General features: G+C 33.9%; 2 protein-coding genes and 1 long non-coding RNA gene across 3 annotated transcripts; all 3 read right to left on the bottom strand.

Annotated features, from left to right (window-relative positions):
• Positions 1–9: 9 nt before the first annotated feature.
• On the bottom strand, positions 10–894 carry LOC145017213 (SMR domain-containing protein At5g58720-like). The gene is made up of 5 exons (XM_078975278.1): positions 815–894; positions 608–732; positions 396–502; positions 252–322; positions 10–183 (listed from the first exon to the last, which is right to left on the bottom strand). The coding sequence occupies exons 1-5, from the start codon at positions 875–877 to the stop codon at positions 43–45; spliced, it is 507 nt and encodes a 168-aa protein (XP_078831404.1). The 5' UTR covers positions 878–894; the 3' UTR covers positions 10–42.
• Positions 895–4483: 3589 nt separating this feature from the next.
• Positions 4484–6016, bottom strand: LOC145018178 (uncharacterized). Its single transcript, XR_013666863.1, has 3 exons — positions 5946–6016; positions 5759–5827; positions 4484–5659 (listed from the first exon to the last, which is right to left on the bottom strand). It is a non-coding gene; the product is annotated as an uncharacterized LOC145018178 (long non-coding RNA).
• Positions 6017–7366: 1350 nt separating this feature from the next.
• LOC145016036 (uncharacterized) lies at positions 7367–10628 on the bottom strand. Its single transcript, XM_078974472.1, has 7 exons — positions 10308–10628; positions 10133–10221; positions 9923–10015; positions 9754–9825; positions 7871–8097; positions 7543–7619; positions 7367–7455 (listed from the first exon to the last, which is right to left on the bottom strand). Exons 1-4 carry the CDS (start codon positions 10626–10628, stop codon positions 9786–9788), a joined length of 543 nt encoding a protein of 180 aa, XP_078830598.1. The 3' UTR covers positions 7367–7455; positions 7543–7619; positions 7871–8097; positions 9754–9785.
• Positions 10629–24584: the final 13956 nt, after the last annotated feature.

Raw genomic sequence — 24584 nt, 5'->3', positions numbered from 1 at the left:
CCAGGAAAAACAGAGAAAAGAAATTCAGTAGCATATTTGTTATCAAAATTCAATCACATCTGTACAGTCGGAAATGTCCAATGCAAAATTGAAATCTCTCGCTTCAGAAGGAAGTGTGATAACAAAGGTGCCTTTATTTAATTCTTTAGGCTCAATTCCATATCGTTTTAGTAAACCAATGACCTACAAAACAAAAGCAAATCTTTTATTCTAAGTATTGAAAAATAAAATTGAATAAAAAATACTTGTACCATTGGTTTCAAAACCGGTTTCGTTTCTCGATCTTCAGCATGTCCCGTTATCACAACAATTTCCTTTCCAGCTGTTGTAAAGAATAAAAAATTAAACAAAAAGACATGAAAAGATATTAAATAAACTAATATTAATGATCATACTACGTAAATTGTTGAACAGCCACAAGTGAAGCTTCAAAAACCACATTGCCTCATATCTAAATTGTCCATGAAGATCAATCGTGATTTTGTTGGTAATTTCCATATTCCTGAATTGAAGGATTCATTAAAGAGGTCATTAAATTAGAAACATAGATTTAAAAAATAAAAAATAAAAATAAAAATAAAAAACCAGAAACATAATTTATAAAAACCTGTATAGTAGTAGCTTGAAGTAATTTTTCTCATCTTCGACCTCGATCTCCTTTCTTAAGTTCTCTGCTTCATCCATCTTTTGATTTCCAAGAAATAAACTTCCTTCGTTGTAATATTTAGAGGCCTGCATTAAGAGAAGATAGAAAAAAGGTGTACATAAAAAGGAGACAGAAAAAACTGAATATCGCTAAGATCAAAATTATTACCTCTTCGACCAAAGAATTGGCACGACGTTCAATTTGTTCTAAATCTTGAATAAGATCTCTCATTTCTAAATTTCTTCTGATATCTACAATAAAAATAATAGTTTTATTGATTCTTTCTATTAGGGATGAGAATTTGACCCGAAATCCTAAACCGAACCGAATTAGGCCCGAATAAGCAATTCGATTTGGTTTGTGGGTATCTATATTATGTTTATTCGGTCCACGTTATCCAAATAACACCTTATTTGGTTCTAAATACCCCAACCCAAATAAGAGCTTATTGGATTTTACATCCCTACTTTCTATTTTACAATAAACAACAAAAATAATGTCAAGGATACTAACCTAGTGGGTTGACACACACGTAAAGTTGGCCACATCGCAGTAATGCCTCTAAAACCGATTCCCAACTATTTGTCTGATCATCAACCCAGTCCATCTCATTATCAAAGTTGTAGTCTTTATATTTCAAGAAAAATGTGATTTCAAAAACGCCCGGTTTTTCTTCGATTTTGACATCTTTTGCAAATAAGTAATCACCGATCTGCAAAAAAAACATAGATAGTTAATTAATATATAATAATACTGTAAAATAAACAAAACAAAATTGTACCCCTTTATGGTTTGTAGTCCCCGAAATTATAGTTATTCTACGCAAGGCTGTTTATAAAAATAAAAACTTACATATTAGTAAAGATATAACAAGGTATCTAATAATAAACTAATGTATTACTTCTCATGTTAAATGCAATCCATAGACGAATATCTATAAGACAAATTGCATTATGTGTTGACTGGTCACTCAAATTGATTTTGATTGCGTTCTGACGATCTCTATGCCTGAAATATAAACATCATAGTTGTTAATAACTTTATTTTTTTGTATAACTAATTGGGAGACCCATGCATTACATTGGTTAATTTAAAAGAAAAAAATTAAATATAAAAAGTCAATATTTGAGAACTTTGAATTTATAAGAAAATAAGAAAAAAAATGAATTATTATAACTGAAATGTTTTTTATTTTTTAAATTTAAACAAATAATTTAAATAAATAAACATAAAAAACTACAGAGCTTTAATTTGAGAATTTTAAAATTTAAATGTAAGTTTATTAATAAAATTGATATCAATTTATTACTATAATTATTGCAATTATTACATTAAAATATTATGTGAAATTTAATAAAATAGAAAAGCTCATAAAATGACATGTGGAAAAAAAAATTAATTTAAAATAACCACAAAATAACATTTGGCAAATTGAATGAGAATGTGACATGTGGCGAAAAAAAAACATCCTTTTTTAGAGTAGATTAAAAATAAACTTAAAACTAACCTTAATTCAATCAATTTAAAACTCTCCAGTTTTTTGTTCCTTGCTAGATCCCTTTCTAGAGCTGGTCTCAATATCTCTTCCTACAAACAAACGTCATGTAAAAGTTAAAACTATCCACTTTTTGTTAAAAAAAAATGCAATTTTTAACAAAAGAACTTTACTTTTCATAAAAAAAAAAAAAAAAAAAAAAAAAAAAAAAAAAAAAAAAAAAAAAAAACTACATGTTTAAATAAAAATAACAATATTAATAAAAAACTGCATTTTAATAGCTTTTATTTGTAAAAAAACAACAAAACAGCACCATTTATAACGTTAATGTTAGTGCATTCCCTGTACTTTAGAGTCAACAATAATGCTTACACCTTTTACTTTTGGTGTTACAGTGGGTTTTGAGCTATTTTCTGTAATGGTGATTATGTTCACCATACAATGAGGTAAATCTTTTCAATTTATGGCTCTTTAGATTGTCTTGCATATTCTTCTTAGGCAGGTTAGGGATTTATGGACATTGATCAGGTAGTGGAGGTCCTAGACACTAAAAAGAAATTCATATTAGCATTTATTCATGACAGAAAATACCTCTATAAACCAAATTGATCGACCCCATATGATAACTAATGATTGTATTAACGGAAATGAGAGAAATGAGCCACATAAAAATGGAAAATCCTTCAACTTCCATGGGAAGCAGATATTATTTGTTCATTATGATATTTTATTTCTTATGTTTATAGATGGAAATTGAAAACTAACAATTATTTAGCTATTATTTTATTTTGTTCTAGATGAAGCCTTTAGATATATGGTGCAATCCCCATTGTTAGAAAGACAAGACAAGACGGGGTACAAAATGAAAGGTGAACTTTTACTCTATCTTTTTATTATATAAAATTCCTCTTCAAATTGATATTAAATAATAATATGGAAATTAGATCTTAGAATCTGATTTATCAATTATGGTGTTTTCAATGTTAATGATGATTCCATTGATCCATTCCTATACACCTCAAAAATGGAATTATCTTTGCGACACCGGATAAACAGGTAAATCTCTCTGTTAAGTCAAGCCAGGGCTTATATTTAAGAAAATGAGAACACGATTAGGGAAAAAGAAGGAAAAATAATTGAGGAAAGTTTTTTTGTAAAAAGTCAAGGAATTTGGTTTGAAAGAATCAACCTTCATTGGTGGTGGGATGTAAAGGGACAGAGGCATAGGGAGTGATCAAGTTCCTTTAGCAAACTACTTGCACTTAACAAAATTATTGCACTTCTTGGCCTTTTACAATTTTAGGACATGAACAAGTAGTGCCCATATCTGCATCATTTAATTATTTTATGAAGTTAAAATATTGATATTTATTGTTTTGTGAACAACCATATATTTTCAAGGGTGGAGAGAATGGAACATTAAATTGGCACTTAATAAGTACTAATGATAATCTGACACAATCATATACATTTCTGATAGACCCCTGTTGAATCTATCGTATACTCCCGACATACTAACAAAATTACTTGATAATATTAAGATAATTCCCAGTCATTCGAGAGGAAAGGGGCTCTCCAAAAGAACAAAGTTCTTTACAAATCAATTCTCAGCTACTGACTCTAAAACAAAGGACTATATATACTATTACAAGAGACAAGACAAAAGGGAATCACAGCCAACATACTCAGGTGCTCTTCCCACTAACAAAACAGCCAATAGCAACCATAATACCATAAAAGACCATTCTACCCCTGGCCAAAAAGATAACCGAAATGTGGGGGTTTATCAATTTCCAAGGAGTGTAGGAGACAAACAAAGGATGGAGTGTATGTATACACAATTTTTTTGCTTTAGAATTCTTATTTGACTATCATAATGTGTGATTTTGTTAATATTTGTGCAAGTGTGATAGGAACTTACGGTAAAGAAATAAATTTTTTTTGAAACATAAACTCATCTTTAAGGCAAAAAACGGAAGCAATAAGATTGCACTTCTTTTAGTTCTTAGTTCTACCCACTTTTAGCATTTACTTTATTATTTACACTCAAAATATAAAATGCATATATAAATAAATTTCCTTTATCTATTATTAAAGTTAATATTGGCAATTAATCATATTCCAGAATTGTGTAGATAGCTACTTTTGTTGATGAAATATACCTTTTTGTTTGATTCCCTTTTTAGTGAGCTATGTTTATTTGTTCTATGATCATAGTATAAGTTTGTCCCTTTATGCACATGGGATATATATATATATATATATATATATATATATATATATATATATATATATATATATATATTACATTATTCCAAATCTTGAAATTACCACCTGGCTTTCCATAAACATCTTTTCCACTATTTTTTTGATTCATATGTTACTTGACTATGTGAGTACAATGGACGAGTATGGTTTCAAACCAAGTGAGTTAGAACCTGATCACAACAAACCAGTTGAGTTAACCAAATCAAGGCAAGTACATGTGAATTAACTCCAACCAAGAAAATACATATCACTTGAAAAGGATTGATCATCACATTGTGCAGGTTTTAGTTCAAACACATTCGTTTTTTAATTTTCAGTAAATTTCATTTGTAGTCCCTAAGCTATAGAGAGCTCTCTCGGTTTGGTCTTTTTTATTTTATTATTTTTTTTTTCTTTTTTTCTTTTATATAATACTATTTTAAAGTTTTTTTGCTCCCGGGGCCATCAAAAGTCAACATACCAGTCTTTAAATTTGTGAAAAGAATAGTACCATTTTCTTTTGGTGTAAAAAGAAAATTACTTGCACTTTTGGTCCTTGTGGTACTATCTATTATTGAACCATGTGGTCATGTGTTGTCAATTTTACAAAATTTAATTATTGTTAAATATTTTAAAATGATCAAGATTGGAAAAACATAAACAGAGGGCAACGTACTTTCTTTGATGTTTTTGGGTTAATTGCAAAAAAGTAAACTTGATTACATGAAATAGCAATGTACTTTCTGTTTTTGCAATTAATCCTAAATGAATCATGTTGATTCAAGCAATTAATCCAGTAGAAGGTCTGAGGCAGTATTACCTAACTTGATTGATTTTATATTGCAAGTTTTGATGGAATTGACACCAACTGTTTTTGAATCCTTTTAACTTCATAACTTAACTTATTATAATCGGACATTGTACATAACTTAAACATTTCCTAATTCTAACCTTTTTTAAGCTTATAGTTATAGTTATTGAAGAACAGTTTACCTCAGCTGAAAGGTTGAAGAGACGTTGCTGGATACTCGTTGAATCTTCCCTGATACGGTCAAACGTGTCATTTTTTGTAACACCTACAAGATCAAAATACAAAAATACTTTTAGGTTTTCTAAAAATTCCCCTTCAAAGTATGACTTGAAGAGCCTTGAACCCCTTACTTGACGGATCTACATCTCCATGTAGTTTTCCAGAGGACTTTAACGCATTTTTTAAATCCACCCAATATCTTATGGCATTAAGAGCCATTGTAAAGAGAGAACCCCAACAACTATCCAATGTAGAGAGAACCACATAAGAATGATCACGTATGTAAAGACCAATGAAAACATCAACTAATTAGGGTTATATAAGGAACAACCAAGCTTACCTAGAAGTAAAGGTTACACTTGATGACCAAATGGCACACTTAGTGTATCTATGTGTGTGAATGGTGCTCCTGGGTACAAGTGATATCCAAGAAAAGAAAAACTAATCATTTAAGCATGCATATGGATCAAAATTCAATAAAAGTAACTTGAGAACTAGGGTTTTTTCGAAAGAAAAGTAAAACTCACCTAGGATAGTGAATACTTCAAGTGTGGTACCACGTGAATGCTCCAACGTGAGGGGTTTCGAGATGACCCACCTAATTCACAAGTGATGAACCAAAGATTACATTGATTGAATGTCAACGACAGATAGATGAAAAAATCTCAACAACTAGCATAGAGATTACAGAGGTGTTCTTACAATAATCAAGTTGTAGATATGCGTGAGTGTTGCGGTTCCGTACTGTGGTGAGGTCGCCGGTTGTCACGTGTGTAGGGAGGCTGGCGGTGGTTCACTAATGGGACAAGAGGGCGGTGGTATAGACGGTTGAAAAATTAGGGTTTCTGGAGAATATTTTGAATAGAAAGAGGGAAAAGGGGATTTAAAATAATTGATTTTATTTTTAGGGCTTGAGGGTAGTACATACCTGTCATGGTTTCCAGCATTTACACTATTTTTGTGTAAAACTAACACCAAAACTCTTTTCAACTCCAACCACACTAAAAAATTACACTAAAACATAATTTAATATTATAAATTATAAAGAATAACAATAAAAAACTAAAAACAGTTAAAATAATACTATTTAAAAGGTGTTTGGTGTTATATAGAGGCCATATTTCTTTCCACAAAAATTCTTTTAGTGATTGATTGGAGCTTTTATGACCTATTATATAACACAAAAATAAGTCCCCCGACCTAATTTTCCTACCGAAATATTTTAAGTAGGATTTTTGCAATAAATTCGGTTTTTTTAAATGTATACAAACAAAATCACTGATTTTCAACAATTTACGAAATTAAACTTAATCAATTTTGTAATTTACCTAATTTGTTTATATGTTTGATGCATTTTTTCTTACTTTTTGAGAAAAACCCAAAGTGCATTGCTATTTATGGTTTTATTCATTTGTGTTGTACACTTTCTTAAGTAATCATGTATGTAATCATGTCCAATCAACTCTAAAGATTGATGCTTGTGAAGTTGACTGAAAGTGGTTATGTTTAGTCAAGTGAGACCTTTCAAACACAACACACATATACCACATAAAAACAAAACACACACACCAAAAAACAATGAAGGGTGTAATATTTAATGGACCGAGCCTAAGGACACCTGGTGCCTAATCACAGCCACATTTTTTATTGAAAATATTTATCGTTTCTAAGTTTTGGTCCTTTTGGATCATGATGGGGATTTATGGCAGATGTATTTCAAAAGATGATCTAAAATCAATGTTGGAAGATAATAAAATGGGCGATGAGGCCACCATTGAAGATATAATATCAGAAATTCATGCGAATGTTGTAAGTTATACTATGCAAGTTATTATAAATGAATCATACTGTTTGAATAGAGTGTTGTATGAGATGCTATTATGACCCTGACAGGATAGCAAAATCAGCTATGAAGAATTCTGTAAAATGATAAGAAGCTAAAATATGAGGTTGAGCAAATCACCCAATTTATTTCAAGGGTAATCGGTTGAGATCCATGTCCACTTGGTGAATTATCCATTGCATATTCTTTAGCTTCTGAAAAATTACAGGTTTTAACTCAAATTTAACATTTTATTAATTAAATTGACGTGTCTTACTCTCATTAATGAATTGTTAATTTACCTTCACTATTTCTTGATATGCCTTGCGATTGTGTCAAAATGGGGGTCAACACCTTGATATTCTTGAAGTCGTGTCACCTACAAATCCGTATAATTGTGTCAATTCATGAGGGCATTATCGTCTTTTGCACATACAAGAGTTCAAGAATGAGCCACTGTTTGTCCTACACTAGTGATCATATGAAAATGATGGAAAAAAACAACATACAACCTTGCTGTATGCAAGTGAAGCTTCTTCTGTGGCTTCCACAAGATATTTACCATAAAATTACAAAAATACCCTTTTAAAATCACAAAGAGAATTTTTTTTTAAGAAAACACAATCTTACCTTATCTTATGCAGTGCTGGGATGATTCTTGTGTATAAGGTAGTGTATGTTTTTTGTCTGCAGATCTGCGTGACCTCTTCTGTCTGCACCGTGCAGACCACGCGCAGACATTAACCTTCGCAGACTGTTTGTTTTTTTAAAGACTGCAGACCTAAAAATGTATGCGCGCCCTCTTCTTGGCGCAGATGTGGACCAGAGTCTTTTAACATCTTCTGACATCTTCTAGCCTAAAAAAACATATACATCTTTATTTTTTTCAAGTTTTTTTTTAGTTTATATTTTTTGCAACTTTATTAATGATAAACAATTTGAAAAAAAGTTACAAAACTTAAAAAAAAAAACATTCGATGATACAAACATGATATTTTTGATAAATTTATAAATCAAAATTTATTACAATAATAGTCGTTGAAGTTGTTTATATAAATATGAAAAAAAAATCATAATATATTCTTATATTTTTTTGCCAAATTTTTTAAAACATTATTTAATACAATATATTCACCGACCCTTGCATGCAGCTGGACATTACTTAAATCCTATGATAACAAAATTAATGCTTCTTGTGAAGAAGTTATGACTGGATTATATGCTTGCATTGAGAGATTGGTTCCAGATTCTAGTATCCAATACAAGATAACCACCGAATTAGCTACATATCAAATGCAGAAGCTTTATTTAGTAATAAAATGGCAATCAGGCAAAGGAAGACAAAAGCACCAGGTTAGATTAAATGTTAATTATATTATATTAATATTATAGATTTATAATTATGAAGCTAGATTAACATTTTTTTCAAACATTGTTTCCTACAGCTGAGTGGTGGATATCATATGGATCTTCAACCCCTAACTTGCAAAACTTTGCTTTACGTGTGCTTAGCCTCACATGTAGTGCAACAAGTTGTGAAAGAAACTGGGGAGTCTTTCAACATGTATGTTATGTGACATTTAGTTTATTTTTTTTAATTACACATGCACTATGAAATGTCTAATGTGTTTTATCTCTTTCATTGTAGCTTCACACAAAAAAACAGAATAGATTGGCACAGAGTAGACTAAATGATATGGTTTATGTGAAGTTCAATCGTTCCTTGAATCGTAGAACCAACAGAAAGGACAATGTTGATCCTATCCTTCTGAATGAAATAGATGAGAGCAATGAGTGGTTGTTAGGGAGATTAGAGGAGGATAAAGATGATAATTTAGTGTTTGAGGGTGAAGATTTGACTTGGGATGCTGTGGAAAAAGCCTCAGGGGTAAATGAGCCTTTTTATGCAACCAAAGCATCATGAGATGATAGAGGAAAAGGAATAGTTGGATCTAGTGGACTTGGGTTGGTTGATGAAGAGATAGAAGAAGATATTGGCATGTCTGGTGATGAGGAGGGAGATATGGATATGGAGCTTGGGTTTGACTTTGATGATGATTGATGAAGGATGACTTAGGGTCTTTATTTTTTGGTTTCATTTTGCTGTTTGCATAACTATTAGATTTGTTTTCATTTTGCATGACCATTAGATTTTGGTTTCATCTTGCATTGACTATGGTAAACATGCATTTTGCATTTTGGTTTTTGCATTATGTTTAACCAATTATCATTACATTTGGTTACATGACTTTTATATTTGGTTTTCGTTTTATATTTTTATTGCTTTTTAGTATACCGTAAACATATATTGGTAGTTACTACTTGTGCGCCACACCTACGTGTTGCCAGCGCATCAGCCTCGCGCATCGGCCTCCCGGACCTTAATCGCATGAGTGCGCATTGCGCTTTTTTAAACCAAGATTTTGTTTATTATGCAATTAGCCTAAATTAGAAATTAAGAATAAAAAAAAATCATCATGTCTTATTAAGAAAACATGAAAGAGGTTCCTCACGTATTTATGTTGATGTTGTAACTTCAAATCTTTCACAAGCTTAATAAGCACACCAAGTATCTGCTCCAACACCTATGAAACAAACGTGAATTCAATGAAACAAACGTGAATTCAAGGAAGCCAATAAATAGAAAGATTACAATTTACAAATGAAATAGTTATTACATACATTCTAAAATTCTGCAAACTTTCTGCCAGCAGAAAATAGATCTTCACGTAAACCTGTTTCTTCGCTTTCATCTCCTCAATCATTAACTTTACTCTGTTTTTTAAATAATTAAGAAAGTATGTTTAGATTCTCTGATAAAATTTCTTCTTAAAAAATGGTATAAAAGGTAATTTAAAACAACAAAATAAAAAGCGAATGAAAATTACAGACCTTTCTGGAAGCCGAGCCCCTGAATGGGTATCGACAGGTATCTTGTAAGAGCTTTGGGTAGGTTCAGATGGAACTTCTGCACACAAGATCTATTACTCTGATCTCCCATGGCCAATAGGAAAGCTCTTATAACTTAAAAAATTGATGTAAAAAAAATTAATAAATAAATAATTACCAGTAAATTTTCAGCAAGCCTCTTCTGTTTACTACCTAATCCTAAACCAGGCAAACCGATCAACCCATCGCCGCCCCCACTCAATTGAAACGTTGACTTTCTCGGCATCGGAGTTCTCATTCTCCTGTTTCTTTGAGTTAAAACCAGACGGCATAGAAAAAAATGACATACAGCCACCGCCGCTGTCAGTCCTATTTGCTTTCCTTCTATCTCCGATCCCGCCCAACCCCAAACTTCCAACCGCCAGTCTTCTTTCGACAACAGTGGAACCTCGGCAATCAATAGAGGAGGTGGTAGATTCTGATCGGAAGAAGACGTCATCTGCTTTTGCCGAAGAGGTTTCTTTGGAAATCGGAGTAGATAGATTGAGGGGCGTAGTAGAAGGAGAGATAACCGATGAGTTTTTTTTTGAAGAAGAGATAACACCAATCCTATTGGCTGATAAGGCGGCGAAGACGGTTGGAGGGGATTTTAACCGTACCCTATTTTACAATGATTGCACGTAAAACAGTTAAAACAATCGTACCATAATGTAAACAAATTTGACTTGGGCTATGGCCCCTCATGTAATATGTTTTTTTGGTTTTTAATTTTTTATATTTTTAAATACAAACAATCCATTATATATATATATATATATATATATATATATATATATATATATATATATATATATATATATATATATATATATATATATATAGGGAGAGGATCAAATGAGAACACTTAAAAGGTTGAGAACGCGAAAACAATTGTAAACCAATCATTTTATGAGGGCATAAATGGAATTTTACCATTTAATTAAATTATGATATTCTAAATTTTAGTGATTATGATGACAATTACCCAAAATATCTCATTTTTAGATTCTTTTCTTTAATGAACCAATAATTAATAAAATCATGATTTAATATCTATCTAAGAAAACGTTTTTTTCATTTCATTTTTCATTTTTATGTTTTTATTTTTAGAAATCAAATATCAAAATAATGAATAATTTATCGGTTTACCTCATTTATTTTTTAAAAAAAAGTATCTTCATAAATAATGATTTATACATTTCATTTAAAAATGAATAAAATTGTAAATTATAAATGAATTAACTCAATTGTATTTATGAATACACTTGTAAAATCATAAATGAATAAAACCCGAAAAAAAGATTATAAAATCAACTAAAATGGTACTCATATATTAATAAATAAAACACATTTCTATTCATATAAGAATATAATTATAATAGTAAATGATTAAGTTAGAATATATATTTTTTTTTTGACACGGAAACTAATACTACAATTACAATTATAAATGAATAAAACACATTCGTGCTCCTTTCGAAAGAGGTATTGGTGTACATGTTTCTTTGGTAAATCTCCCACATCCCACTATATGTATGTTTATTCATTGTATCTGCAAAAATGTTAAAGAAACAATTATGTATAATTATATAGTCATTCACACATAAATACATTGATATTCACAAATGAATATCCTGTTATTCATAAATAAATATAGTCATTCAAACATAAATTCACACATAAATACATTGATATTCACAAATGAATATCCTGTTATTCATAAATAAATATAGTCATTCAAACATAAATTCACACATAAATATACTGATATTCACAAATCAATATAAGAAAATAGTTGTTGCCGTTTTGTTTCAACCCTCAATTCATCTCTTTTCTCATTCCTTTTTGTCAAGTATTACCACACCAAAAGTACCATTTTAATGCTTAATTTGCTTGTGAAATCAAAGACCAAGAACAACTACAAAAAATTACCTTTCTAGTCATCGTTAGTTGTTGAATTTTGAATAAATCAAGACCCAAGAAACCTCCATTGAACCCACTTTTTGTTGTTGAAATTGATGAACTGATTTTTGCTCCTTCTTTCCCTTTCTTCTTCTCCGTTCCCTACAAAGAATAACCACCAGGATGGGGTTGTATTTTCCGGTTAAATCAAAAGAGGCAGCAGCCTCTTGGCTTTTTCCCCTCACCTGAATTGTTGTGGTTGCTTGCCTTGCTCCTCTCGGACTAGCCTCATGGAGTATTCATTGATGATTAACTGTAAAAATGAGACATCTGACATTATATTCGTATAAGATTACAACTGCAAGCATTCAAGTTCCATTTTTCTGAATTGAGGCATTTCATCGAGCACCTTATGTGCACAACTTATCTTCTTCCCTTATTAGCTAATTTTAATGAGTAAAGTGATGGGTTTTGGTCATAAGACATCCTATGTGCTCATACAAACCCTAATGCTTGGATCTAGGTTTCTCTATTGTACATGCTTTGAATCCAAGACTACAAACCCTAATTCTAGCATACATATAATCATATTAACATGAGAATAAGTTTATAGTGTTACCTTGATTGTTATGTAGCAATAACAATCCCAAATCTCCTTGTATTGACTTTGGAATGCTTAGAGTCACAAGTGTCACTCCTCTAATGGCTTACAAACACCATAAGCAAATGGAGAAGGTATAAAGAGAGAAGTGAGAGGTTAGAATTCGTATCTAGGACCTCTTAGGAAGGGATACACGAATTCATGACCCTAGGGGTGTTTATATAGGTGTAGAGATAGGGTTTCAGTCATTATCCTTATCTAGTTGATTATCCATTAAGCAACCAATAAGATAATCCTTGAATCCTTATCATACTCGAATTCTAAGGCTTTCCAACCTTAAATTCATCCACCATATAAATAAGACAATCCTTACCTTATTTTGTAACTATCACATAATTACAAATCAGCCCCTCTAGTTTAATTAATTACATTTGATCACAAAACTAATTCTTAATTAATTATTGACCAATATTAATTAAACAAATATGATTTCTCCTTTAATATATTATTCTTATATTAATAAATCATATTATCCTCTCTCTCTTTATTCATTTCTCCAATCAAGTTGCTTTGGTGAAGGCAACCCAAAAGGACCATGCACCATCGGGTCAAGTACATACCAAAATAGTTATGGACTTAGACACTAATCCAACAGTCTCCCACTTGGATAAGTCTAACAACTATTATGCGTATGACTTCAGATCCCGATCTGCAATCGTAGCTTTCCAAAGCCGCTGTCAACTCTGATCATATCAGATACGCGTGTCCTTAGATAAGGGATCATATATTTCTCCATTCTAGATATCGTATGAGATATGATTTCTAATCATTCTCTTTGTACTATATCTCGATTTCCGATTTATGACGACAGACTAATTGAACAAATCAAATTAGCCCTAGCCCGGCCGAGCATTTACGTATGTCATCACTAAACCATCGAGGGGCCCAAAGATATCGCTTTTATCCTACTTTGGATAAAAGGAACGGATAAACTTTGATACAATGCTTGCTTGCACTCACTCACCGAATTACACACAACAATATGTTTTATAACACCAAGTTACTGGTGCGTTTACATATTATCAATGTGCAACCGATTCGCAAGATACAACTCACACATCTCGGTTTCAAGAATATAAGATGTTATCGTCTCACCAATCACTCGTGATACAATTCATGGAGTGATCCAAGTGAGCGTGGGTTTAATCCAATGCTCAAATCATATTCATAAGCACTCATGAACGTTGCAGCAAACATTTGCTTATGTCTAATACTCTTTTAGACAATCCACACACCAATTCACGATAGTCTTCATTCATACCTACTTCCAACATATGAACGACTGTGGCCCGTTTGAATAATTCGATTATTCTTAATAAACTCAATTATTCTGGAAGTCAAAACATGCAAGGTGAAACACAAGAATAATACTAATCCCATATGGCCTCAAACCTTTGAGTATAAACAAAACACGTTTTATTTATCACCATATCGATTACTCATTATTTGTCGTTTCGGGTAATCAGCTTCGCATTTGAATTACAACACTTGTCCCATGCTCCTAGCATGCACACAATGTTTACCTATGGTTCTTACTTTTGTGAAATAGACAAATTGAACACATTTCCAATCATTCTCATTTTACAACTCCAAATCCATTTTCTTAAGTGTAAGAATATCAAATTCTTGTTACTTATAGAATATACTAGATTCTAACACTTTATGCAACGATCCTTTTGTAATGTCACTGCACCAAAGTCTCAAAGACTATTGCCAATGATATTACAAATTCCTCTATCGAAGATTGTTACAAGACAATTCCTTATATATGATGTCTCTCACTCAAAGTACATTCCTTTGAACATCCTTTTGCATAAAAGTTTCTAATCTAGACATAGATTTTCAATATTTACTTCCCAACATGGACACACTTCCATATTTTCCATATGACAACTCATTCTTAATAGAATCTTATCTATTCGTAATGATGTCGATATTGTCCATCCAATATGGAAACACTTCCATAATTTCCAATACTATACTTCCAACTACTCACAAGCGACCAATCCTCGTCGAACTTTGGATTGTCCTTTGATAGTTGTTTAATTATTTTAGTCAAAACCAATTCTAGTCCCTTTTCCCTCTAAATGCACTAGACATTTGTAAAATTTTAGAATGATCAAACATTAAAGCATTTGCAATCGATCCTATACCCGAAGCATATGGGACACGACGCATAATGTTTTATTTGCTATGTTCTCAAAATTCGAATTGCGAAGAGGAATGCCGTAATCACAATCGAAATTTTAAGAACACACTATGTACCTTTGACTAAATTTATCAACATTTCGCAACCTAATCCTTTAGATTTGAAATGAAGCATAATATTCTCTCCCTTAATTATAGCAAAACAACCTTTCAACTCTTACAACTTCGCAAAGTATGACTCTTGTTTTCTATAATTAATATTGCCAACTATGCAATACGTGCCTTAATAATCATACAATCATAACATTTATGCTCCCACTATCATGATGATTATTATAAAACATAACACTTATGCTCCCACTAGCTTCGACATGTATTCATAAACATCTTAACTGATGGGTTTTGGTCATAAGACATCCTATGTGCTCATACAAACCCTAATGCTTGGATCTAGGTTTCTCTATTGTACATGCTTTGAATCCAAGACTACAAACCCTAATTCTAGCATACATATAATCATATTAACATGAGAATAAGTTTATAGTGTTACCTTGATTGTTATGTAGCAATAACAATCCCAAATCTCCTTGTATTGACTTTGGAATGCTTAGAGTCACAAGTGTCACTCCTCTAATGGCTTACAAACACCATAAGCAAATGGAGAAGGTATAAAGAGAGAGGTGAGAGGTTAGAATTCGTATCTAGGACCTCTTGGGAAGGAATACACGAATTCATGGCCCTAGGGGTGTTTATATAGGTGTAGAGATAGGGTTTCAGTCATTATCCTTATCTAGTTGATTATCCATTAAGCAACCAATAAGATAATCCTTGAATCCTTATCATACTCGAATTCTAAGGCTTTTCAACCTTAAATTCGTCCACCATATAAATAAGATAATCATTACCTTATTTTGTAACTATCACATAATTACAAATCAGCCCCTCTAGTTTAATTAATTACATTTGATCACAAAACTAATTCTTAATTAATTATTGACCAATATTAATTAAACAAATATGATTTCTCCTTTAATATATTATTCTTATAACATATTAATAAATCATATTATCCTCTCTCTCTTTATTCATTTCTCCAATCAAGTTGCTTTGGTGAAGGCAACCCAAAAGGACCATGCACCATCGGGTCAAGTACATACCAAAATAGTTATGGACTTAGACACTAATCCAACAATATCCCACTTGGATAAGTCTAACAACTATTCTGCGTATGACTTCAGATCCTGATCTGCAATCGTAGCTTTCCAAAGCCGCTGTCAACTCTGATCATATCAGATACGCGTGTCCTTAGATAAGGGATCATATATTCCTCCATTCTAGATATCGTATGAGATATGATTTCAAATCATTCTCTTTGTACTCTATCTCGATTTCTGATTTATGACGACAGACTAACTAAACAAATCAAATTAGCCCTAGCCCGGCCGAGCATTTACGTATGTCATCACTAAACCATCGAGGGGCCCAAAGATATCGCTTTTATCCTTCTATGGATAAAAGGAACGGATAAACTTTGATACAATGCTTGCTTGCACTCACTCACCGAATTACACACAACAATATGTTTTATAACACCAAGTTACTGGTGCGTTTACATATTATCAATGTGCAACCGATTCGCAAGATACAACTCACACATCTCGGTTTCAAGAATATAAGATGTTATCGTCTCACCAATCACTCGTGATACAATTCATGGAGTGATCCAAGTGAGCGTGGGTTTAATCCAATGCTCAAATCATATTCATAAGCACTCATGAACGTTGCAGCAAACATTTGCTTATGTCTAATACTCTTTTAGACAATCCACACACCAATTCACAACAGTCTTCATTCATACCTACTTCCAACATATGAACGACTGTGGCCCGTTTGAATAATTCGATTATTCTTAATAAACTCAATTATTCTGGAAGTCAAAACATGCAAGGTGAAACACAAGAATAATACTAATCCCATATGGCCTCAAACCTTTGAGTATAAACAAAACACGTTTTATTTATCACCATATCGATTACTCATTATTATTTGTCGTTTCGGGTAATCAGCTTCGCATTTGAATTACAACACTTGTCCCATGCTCCTAGCATGCACACAATGTTTACCTATGGTTCTTACTTTTGTGAAATAGACAAATTGAACACATTTCCAATCATTCTCATTTTACAACTCCAAATCCATTTTCTTAAGTGTAAGAATATCAAATTGTTGTTACTTATAGAATATACTAGATTCTAACACTTTATGCAACGATCCTTTTGTAATGTCACTGCACCAAAGTCTCAAAGACTATTGCCAATGATATTACAAATTCCTCTATCGGAGATTGTTACAAGACAATTCCTTAGATATGATGTCTCTCACTCAAAGTACATTCCTTTGAACATCCTTTTGCATAAAAGTTTCTAATCATAGATTTTCAATATTTACTTCCCAACATGGACACACTTCCATATTTTCCATATGACAACTCATTCTTAATAGAATCTTATCTATTCGTAATGATGTCGATATTGTCCATCCAATATGGAAACACTTCCATAATTTCCAATACTATACTTCCAACTACTCACAAGCGACCAATCCTCGTCGAACTTTGGATTGTCCTTTGATAGTTGTTTAATTATTTTAGTCAAAACCAATTCTAGTCCCTTTTCCCTCTAAATGCACTATACATTTGGAAAATTTTAGAATGGTCGAACATTAAAGCATTTGCATTCGATCCTATACCCGAAGCGTATGGGACACGACGCATAATGTTTTATTTGCTATGTTCTCAAAATTCGAATTGCGAAGAGGAATACCGTAATCACAATCGAAATTTTAAAAAACACACTATGTACCTTTGACTAAATTTATCAACATTTCGCAACCTAATCCTTTAGATTTGAAATGAAGCATAATATTCTCTCCCTTAATTATAGCAAAACAACCTTTCAACTCTTACAATTTCGCAAAGTATGACTCTTGTTTTCTATAATTAATATTGCCAACTACGCAATACGTGCCTTAATAATCAAACAATCATAACATTTATGCTCCCACTATCATGATGATTATTATAAAACATAACACTTATGCTCCCACTAGCTTCGACATGTATTCATAAACATCTTAACTTCCAGAAAGACAATACTTATTGAATTTCTTAAGTTCATGTTTTTAATACTTAGTGCTTTGATAATATTTTATCAAGGCTTCTTGAACTTATACACTTTTGCCTTAGATAGTTCATATGTGTGTCTTAAGACTAATTGCCAAACCTCACAATTCAAATTATGGAAAGGGATGCCGTAACCATGATCGAATTTGAGAATGCAATTTTATAATCACTATCTTTTAAAATCTTTCTTAGTGAAAGCATTTTCTCATAATCATTTTCATGAAGGAGGAAATCTTATGACACTTAGATTTAAACGTTGTATGTGTTCCTATCCATGCGAATTTGTTAAAAACCAAAGTTTACGACAAATTCAAACTCATATGGATCGAACTTTCCTAATCTTGATTTCTTGCCTTATGGTAGCACAGCTGCCCACCACGTCTTCCAAATAGTTAAGCATCTTACCTTTTTCCTATCAATGTACCTTTCATTGATCAAGGTCCTTGCCTTTTACGCATTCAAATGAGAACTCATAGGACTCACATGCATAATTAACTCGATTGGATTGGCACAGAAACAAAATAATGTCTTCACGATAGGTTGTAAACCTCAACTCGTGTGCTAGTGATGATCGATAAGGTTTATTTGATTTGTTCTTGAAACTTTTCGAGACCATTAAGACTCCCACTGACTCCTTGACATATAAGATTCTTTTGTCAATAAACATTTCTTGACAAACAAATATTCAAGAGTTAGTGTAGTTTTTATCAAAACACTTCACAAATTGGTCCTATTTGGTCTCTGTCTTATCCACGACATCACAACTTTCCACATTTGATGAATGTTATAAACCTTTAATACTTTTCACTCATTGTCACAATCTTAACTTTAAGACTTGTTATTGGAACGAAGTATGATTGACTTCTTGATTTGACCGTTTCTTCAATCTTTGATTCCTCTTCTTGGACATACAATTGTACCAAGACTCACTTAGAGGATCAATTGAGATATGGTTCTTAATCATTAAGACCTATCATAAAGCATAAAAGCCACTCTACCTTCTTCTTAGAATGGAGAAACTCTTATCTTTCTGCCTATTTGATTCTTCTTATTCGTTTTGCTATTGATCTAAACCCTTTAATCAATTCAAAATTACACTTAATCTTGTAAGTATAATCATATTTACTAAACCTTTAGTAAATGATGACGAATATCTTTGTTACTCTTATGGTGAACTGTCACACCCCCAAACCAAGGATGGCGGAAACGTCTGGGGGTGGAGGACTTCATGTACAGTATCACAACAACGTGTATAATAGTGCTCAAAGTAAAAACAACCACCATATATATAATTGCAAAAGTTACACCAAAGTATATGTTTATATGTTTCAAAAGCAATTACATTATGATGACAAAATAAATTGTTGACGGTTTAACGTCCCATCCTCAAAGCGATGAAGTTTTCCTGTTTCACTGATTTCCTGAGAATACAAGTAGTTTTAAAGAGTGTCAACACAAAGGTTGGTGAGTTCATAAGAGTTTTGTTTGAAGTAGAAACCGTTTTTCCTTGTAAAATCGATATAGTTTGATTTCCAGAAAATCCAATATTTTCTTAGTTAAGTATGAATAGAAATAATCCTACATGATGCATTAATGAACCCTAGAGTAATCCGTAGAGTTCCTCTATAATCGTCCAACATATAAAAGTTATATAAGGTTTAACTTAGATAAAACGTTGAATATAGTGGGTCTGCCCCAGGTCCACAACCCAACGAGGAACAGGAGATGAGGCGGGCACCACCAATTCTAGGCCAATCAAGACTAAATTCTTATATGACTCAAACATATACGCTCAGCGACTATAGTTGAAGTCTAACAATTCTAGAGGAAATATAGTTTTAATATCATAATAACTTTGTATAGAGACCCGACACTTTGTATTTGTACCCATAGAGATAAAAGGTGATTTTAAATCGACATAAAACTCATTTAGGTTTTAAAAATAAAATCCCGTAAACTTATGGATTGTTCCCTATGTGAGCCGTTATAATCATACTATGACTATGTGAACCTGCCACGACGTTCTCAGTGTCGCGAAAAATAAAATGACATTTGTCACCCGTAGACCTGCAGGTCCAACTGTAGCTAGCAGCAAGGTGTGGGGTGTCAATCCCAATATAGATCTATATACAAGTATCACGTTCTCCCTCAAGGAGATTCTGATTATAACTACCAGGAATTATATCCCGCACTCGGACGTACGGGGAGAGAGAGAGAGAGAAAGAAAAATAGAGAAACTCACAATATGGGATAACAAGTTTACGTGAAATGTGTGTGAATATAAATATTTCTTGTATGAATGTACCCTTCTTGTACGAGTGCGTAGAGTGATGTATCATAAACTATACCTATTATAGTTTATCTAAAATGTATGTAATATGTATGAATTCTTTTATGGAAATGTATTAGTGTTGTGAATTTTATCAAACTATACTTTTTATAGTTTAATAATACGTGTTCCAAAATGAATGAATAATATTTACTATGAATGTCTTAGTTTCAGTTCATAATGATAAACTAACAAGGAAACACATTCAAATACTAAAACTTATGATTATACACTTTGCTCAACATAATACAAAGTGTTATGATATTTACATGCTGTTGGTAAAATTTAGCAATTCTGCCCTGTTTTGGAAAAATCATAGAAAAATCATACGAAGTCGAAAACTAGATCCGTAAATTCTGAGAGTTCACAAAATGTGTCTAGTTTGCTCATAATTTTTATCACAATTTATAATGACCTCTAACTTGGGTGAAAAAGTCCATAATCACAGACTGGTCCGGATTGTTGTTTGAAGTGATAGGTAGTTTTGTAAAAATCGCCATAAATTGTAGAAAAATCGTATGGAGATGTGCAAGTAGCCATTTTAAAGCTAAAAACTTGAACTATTTTCACCTTGTACAGTTTTGAAAACAAAAATATTTAAGATGCCCAAAACAGTCCGTGAATGGAGTTGAACTTTTCTGATGAAGGCTGTTAGAGAAATTTAGTTATGTTCTTAGTGTTTTAACTTGTATTCCCCCCCTGAAAACTTGAGAAAACATGAAAATGTAGGGGTATGAACTCACCTTAAGTGATTCCAGTAGGTAAGTGTTGAAGAAGGAAAGTGTTCAACCCAAGAACACTTGAAGAATCACTTGAAGATTCGAAGATCTAACACAATTATGAGAGAGTTTGTCTAAGATATCCATGATTTGAGTGGAAATAAATGAGATAATCATAAAGAGAATGGATTATGCTTACCAAATGTGGAGGAAAAACTCAAGATCAGCCCTTGAATCTCGAATTTCTAGAGAGAGAAAGTGAGAGAGGAAAGAGTTTGATCTTCTTGTGAAATGAGAGCAAATGAGAGAAGTGAGGAGAGAGGATGAATAATCAGCCCTCAAAAACGTGGGGAGGAGGGATAATTGAGTGGAAAAGACATTGATGTGACCTAGGTAAGGTGGAGAGGTGTGGTTAGTCAAAGAGTGGGTGTGGGGTGGTTGCTTGTGGCTTTGGATAAGGCAAAGTCAACACTCCACCTTTAATAATTCATCCATTTGATTTTTATTATTTAAATAATGATTTTCATCAAAATATGTTTAAATTATGAATATTTAGAGTTTATTATGTTAAAATATAATTTCTGGAGAAAATCCCGCTTTAAAATCATGAAAAACGGGCTTAAAATGTTAAAAATATCAAAAATGGGCTGAAAATGACAAAAATGCGAAGCCTGGCCGAGGTTCGGCCCTCTTATGCTGAACCGAGAGAGAGGGAGGCGGAACCGAGAGAAGAAGAAGAGAGAAGGGAAGGAGCCGAGAGGAGAGGAGAAGGAGGGAAGAAACCGAGAGGTGGGAGGGGACAGAGGGACGCGCGAGGCAGAGAGTGAGAGGCGGAGCAGAGAGTGAGAAGCGGAGCAGAGAGTGAGCAGAGAGTGAGCAGAGAGGCGGAGGCGGACCGAGAGTGCGGCGCGAACAGAGAGTGGGACGGACCGAGAGGGACCGAGAGGGACCGACCGCTCGGTTGTGAACAGTTCCTTCGGTTCCTGCTTCTTGCTCTCGGTTTCGGTTCCTCCTGGGCGAGTTCGGCCTCTGTTCTCTTAGCCACCAGAGGCTCGGCCTCTGTTCTCTTAGCCACCAGAGGCTCGGCCTCTGTTCTCTTAGCCACCAGAGGCTCGGTCTCTGGTCCTAAGAAGCCTCTCATTCCGGTTTCGGTTCCTAAAGCCTATTTTTCTCGTTTTCGCCCCGTTTTAAGCCGTTTTTGACCCGGTTAAGGGCCGGAATGACCCGAATGATTCCAAAAAGTTACGGGAAACTTTTGAGAGAGATTTGGGAGAGATTTCTCACACTTGGAGAGATTTGGGAGAGATTTGACATTCTTGGAGAGATTTCTCATACAAAGAGATATTTGCGAGAGTTTTCACATACTTGGAGGGATTTGGGAGAGATTTAACATTCTTGGAGAGATTTCTCATATAGAGAGATATTTGAGAGAGATTTCACCTACTTAGAGAGATTTGGGAGAGATTTGACATAGACAGAGATAGAGTGAAAACGATTGAGAGAGGATCCATGTGTGACAATTGTGAGTGTCCGGCATCGCAATGCATGGTTCGTAAACCCTGTTAAGCCTTGTTTAAGGGTCTTACACACTCCCGATGAGTATGCATCATTGTTTTATCAGTTTGGCTCGCCACGTAGTACAGTTTTTAGGTTAAAGAGATCTAGTTGTACGTACTTTTCGATTCATGTTTTCTTATTAGAGTAGCGACTTGTTTAGTAAATACTGAACGTAAGTCCAAGCACACACGGGTTAGTGGAGCTGACCGGTTTGACTTGTTGACTTTATTTGACTTTGAATTGACCAGAATATGACGGTTGTCACATCATCCCCCCGTTAAAGGGAATCTCGTCCCGAAATTTGCACTTCGAATGGGGATCCAGGAATTTAGAGGAAAGATGGGGATGACTTTTCGTAGTACAAGAATTTGATTATGGTGAGGAATAACTCGCCCGGTGTCACATGATTACTACAATGCATGCTTTAATCGATGCTAGATTTATCATATAAAGAAATTCGGGATTTAAATGTCGATGTTAGAAACACGTACTGATATTTGCGGGTGGTTCTAGAGTGGTTTCTCCCTCGGTGATTGCAAACACCCTCCCACCACCACCAGCATCTCTTGTCCTTGGGCATTCCCTTTTAAAGTGTCCTGTTTCTCCACACTCGTAACAGGTTGGGCTTACTCTAGATCCGGGTACCTGGTTGATAGGTCGTGCTGGTGCCTTACAGAAACGAGCAGTGTGCCCCTCTCTGTCGCATTTTTCGCAATGCAACTTTCGGCAAGCCCCAGTGTGATGGAAGTTACACTTGTTGCATTTTGGAAGTGTTCCAGCGTATGGTTTCATGGGAGTTGGTGTGGTGAGGGTTGTGGCAGCATGAACAGCAAGGATCTGTTTCTTCCTAGCGAGGCCTTGGGTTGATTGGTCCTTCTTGTTGTCCCAAAACTTTCTTTCGTTGTTCCCTCCTCTTGCTTGGGTAAGGGTGGTTGTCATAGTGTCATGGTGGGCATGATGGTCAATGAGTTGTTGTGCTAACTCCTTGGCGCTGTCGAAGGTAGTTGGTCTTGAGGCGAGCACGCTATCTTGAATTTCGGGGGACAATCCCCAGAGGTAACGCTCCAACTTTTTGTCTTCTGGGGTGACCATAGCGGGACAAAGGAGTGCTAGATCACAAAATCGGTTGGTGTAAGTTGTAAGGTCGGAGCCTGCCATTCGGAGATTCCATAGTTCTTGCTCCAGCTTTTGCACTTCACCTCTTGGGCAATATTCCTTCAACATCATCTTCTTTAAGTCCTCCCAACTTAACGAGTTAGCCACTGCAAGCGTAAGCGACTTAACTTTGCCGTTCCACCAAGTGAGAGCTCTTCCGATGAAGGTGAATGTCGCGTACTTGACTTTGCTCGCTTCGGGGCAAGCACAAATCTCAAAGATTGCTTCGGTCCTTTCGAACCATTGAATTAGTGCGAGGACACCCCCTCTTCCATCAAAGGAATCGGGTTTGCCATTTGTGAAGTCCTTGTAAGTGCATTCCCTTGTGCGTCCTGCACTATCCCCGTGGTTAGGGTTTGTGGCTCCAGATCCAGCACCACCATTGCTATTTGTGCCAATTTGTGACATTGCAGCTACCACGGCTGCTGTCACTGCAGCTTGGAACATTTCAGGATCAAACTGGGGAGGTGGCGTCGGAGGTGGTGGCGTTGTGCTGCCCGAAGGTCTGGGTCTTTTCCTTGGTGGCATCGTTCTGTCATGAGTTTGCAAAAAGGAAAACTGATCAGATGGTAAGTTCCTACTAGTAAAGACAAGTCAGTTGTTATAGAATTTGATTTTTCCTGCGTTATTCTTCGATTTAAGAATTCCTTATATATAATTCATAAAGGAAGTCCATATTAATAAACTTCACGAGTTAGTGGGTTTTGTGGTCTCTCTTAGATTTTTCGCGAGTGTGCTCAAGGCGATTGGTGCGGATCGTATGT

This window comes from Lactuca saligna, chromosome 9, assembly GCF_052625555.1.
Source record: "Lactuca saligna cultivar CGN05327 chromosome 9, ASM5262555v1, whole genome shotgun sequence".
NCBI lineage: Eukaryota > Viridiplantae > Streptophyta > Magnoliopsida > Asterales > Asteraceae > Lactuca > Lactuca saligna.
The sequence above is the reverse complement of the archived record's forward strand: the minus strand, read 5'-3'. Positions and strand labels throughout refer to the sequence as shown.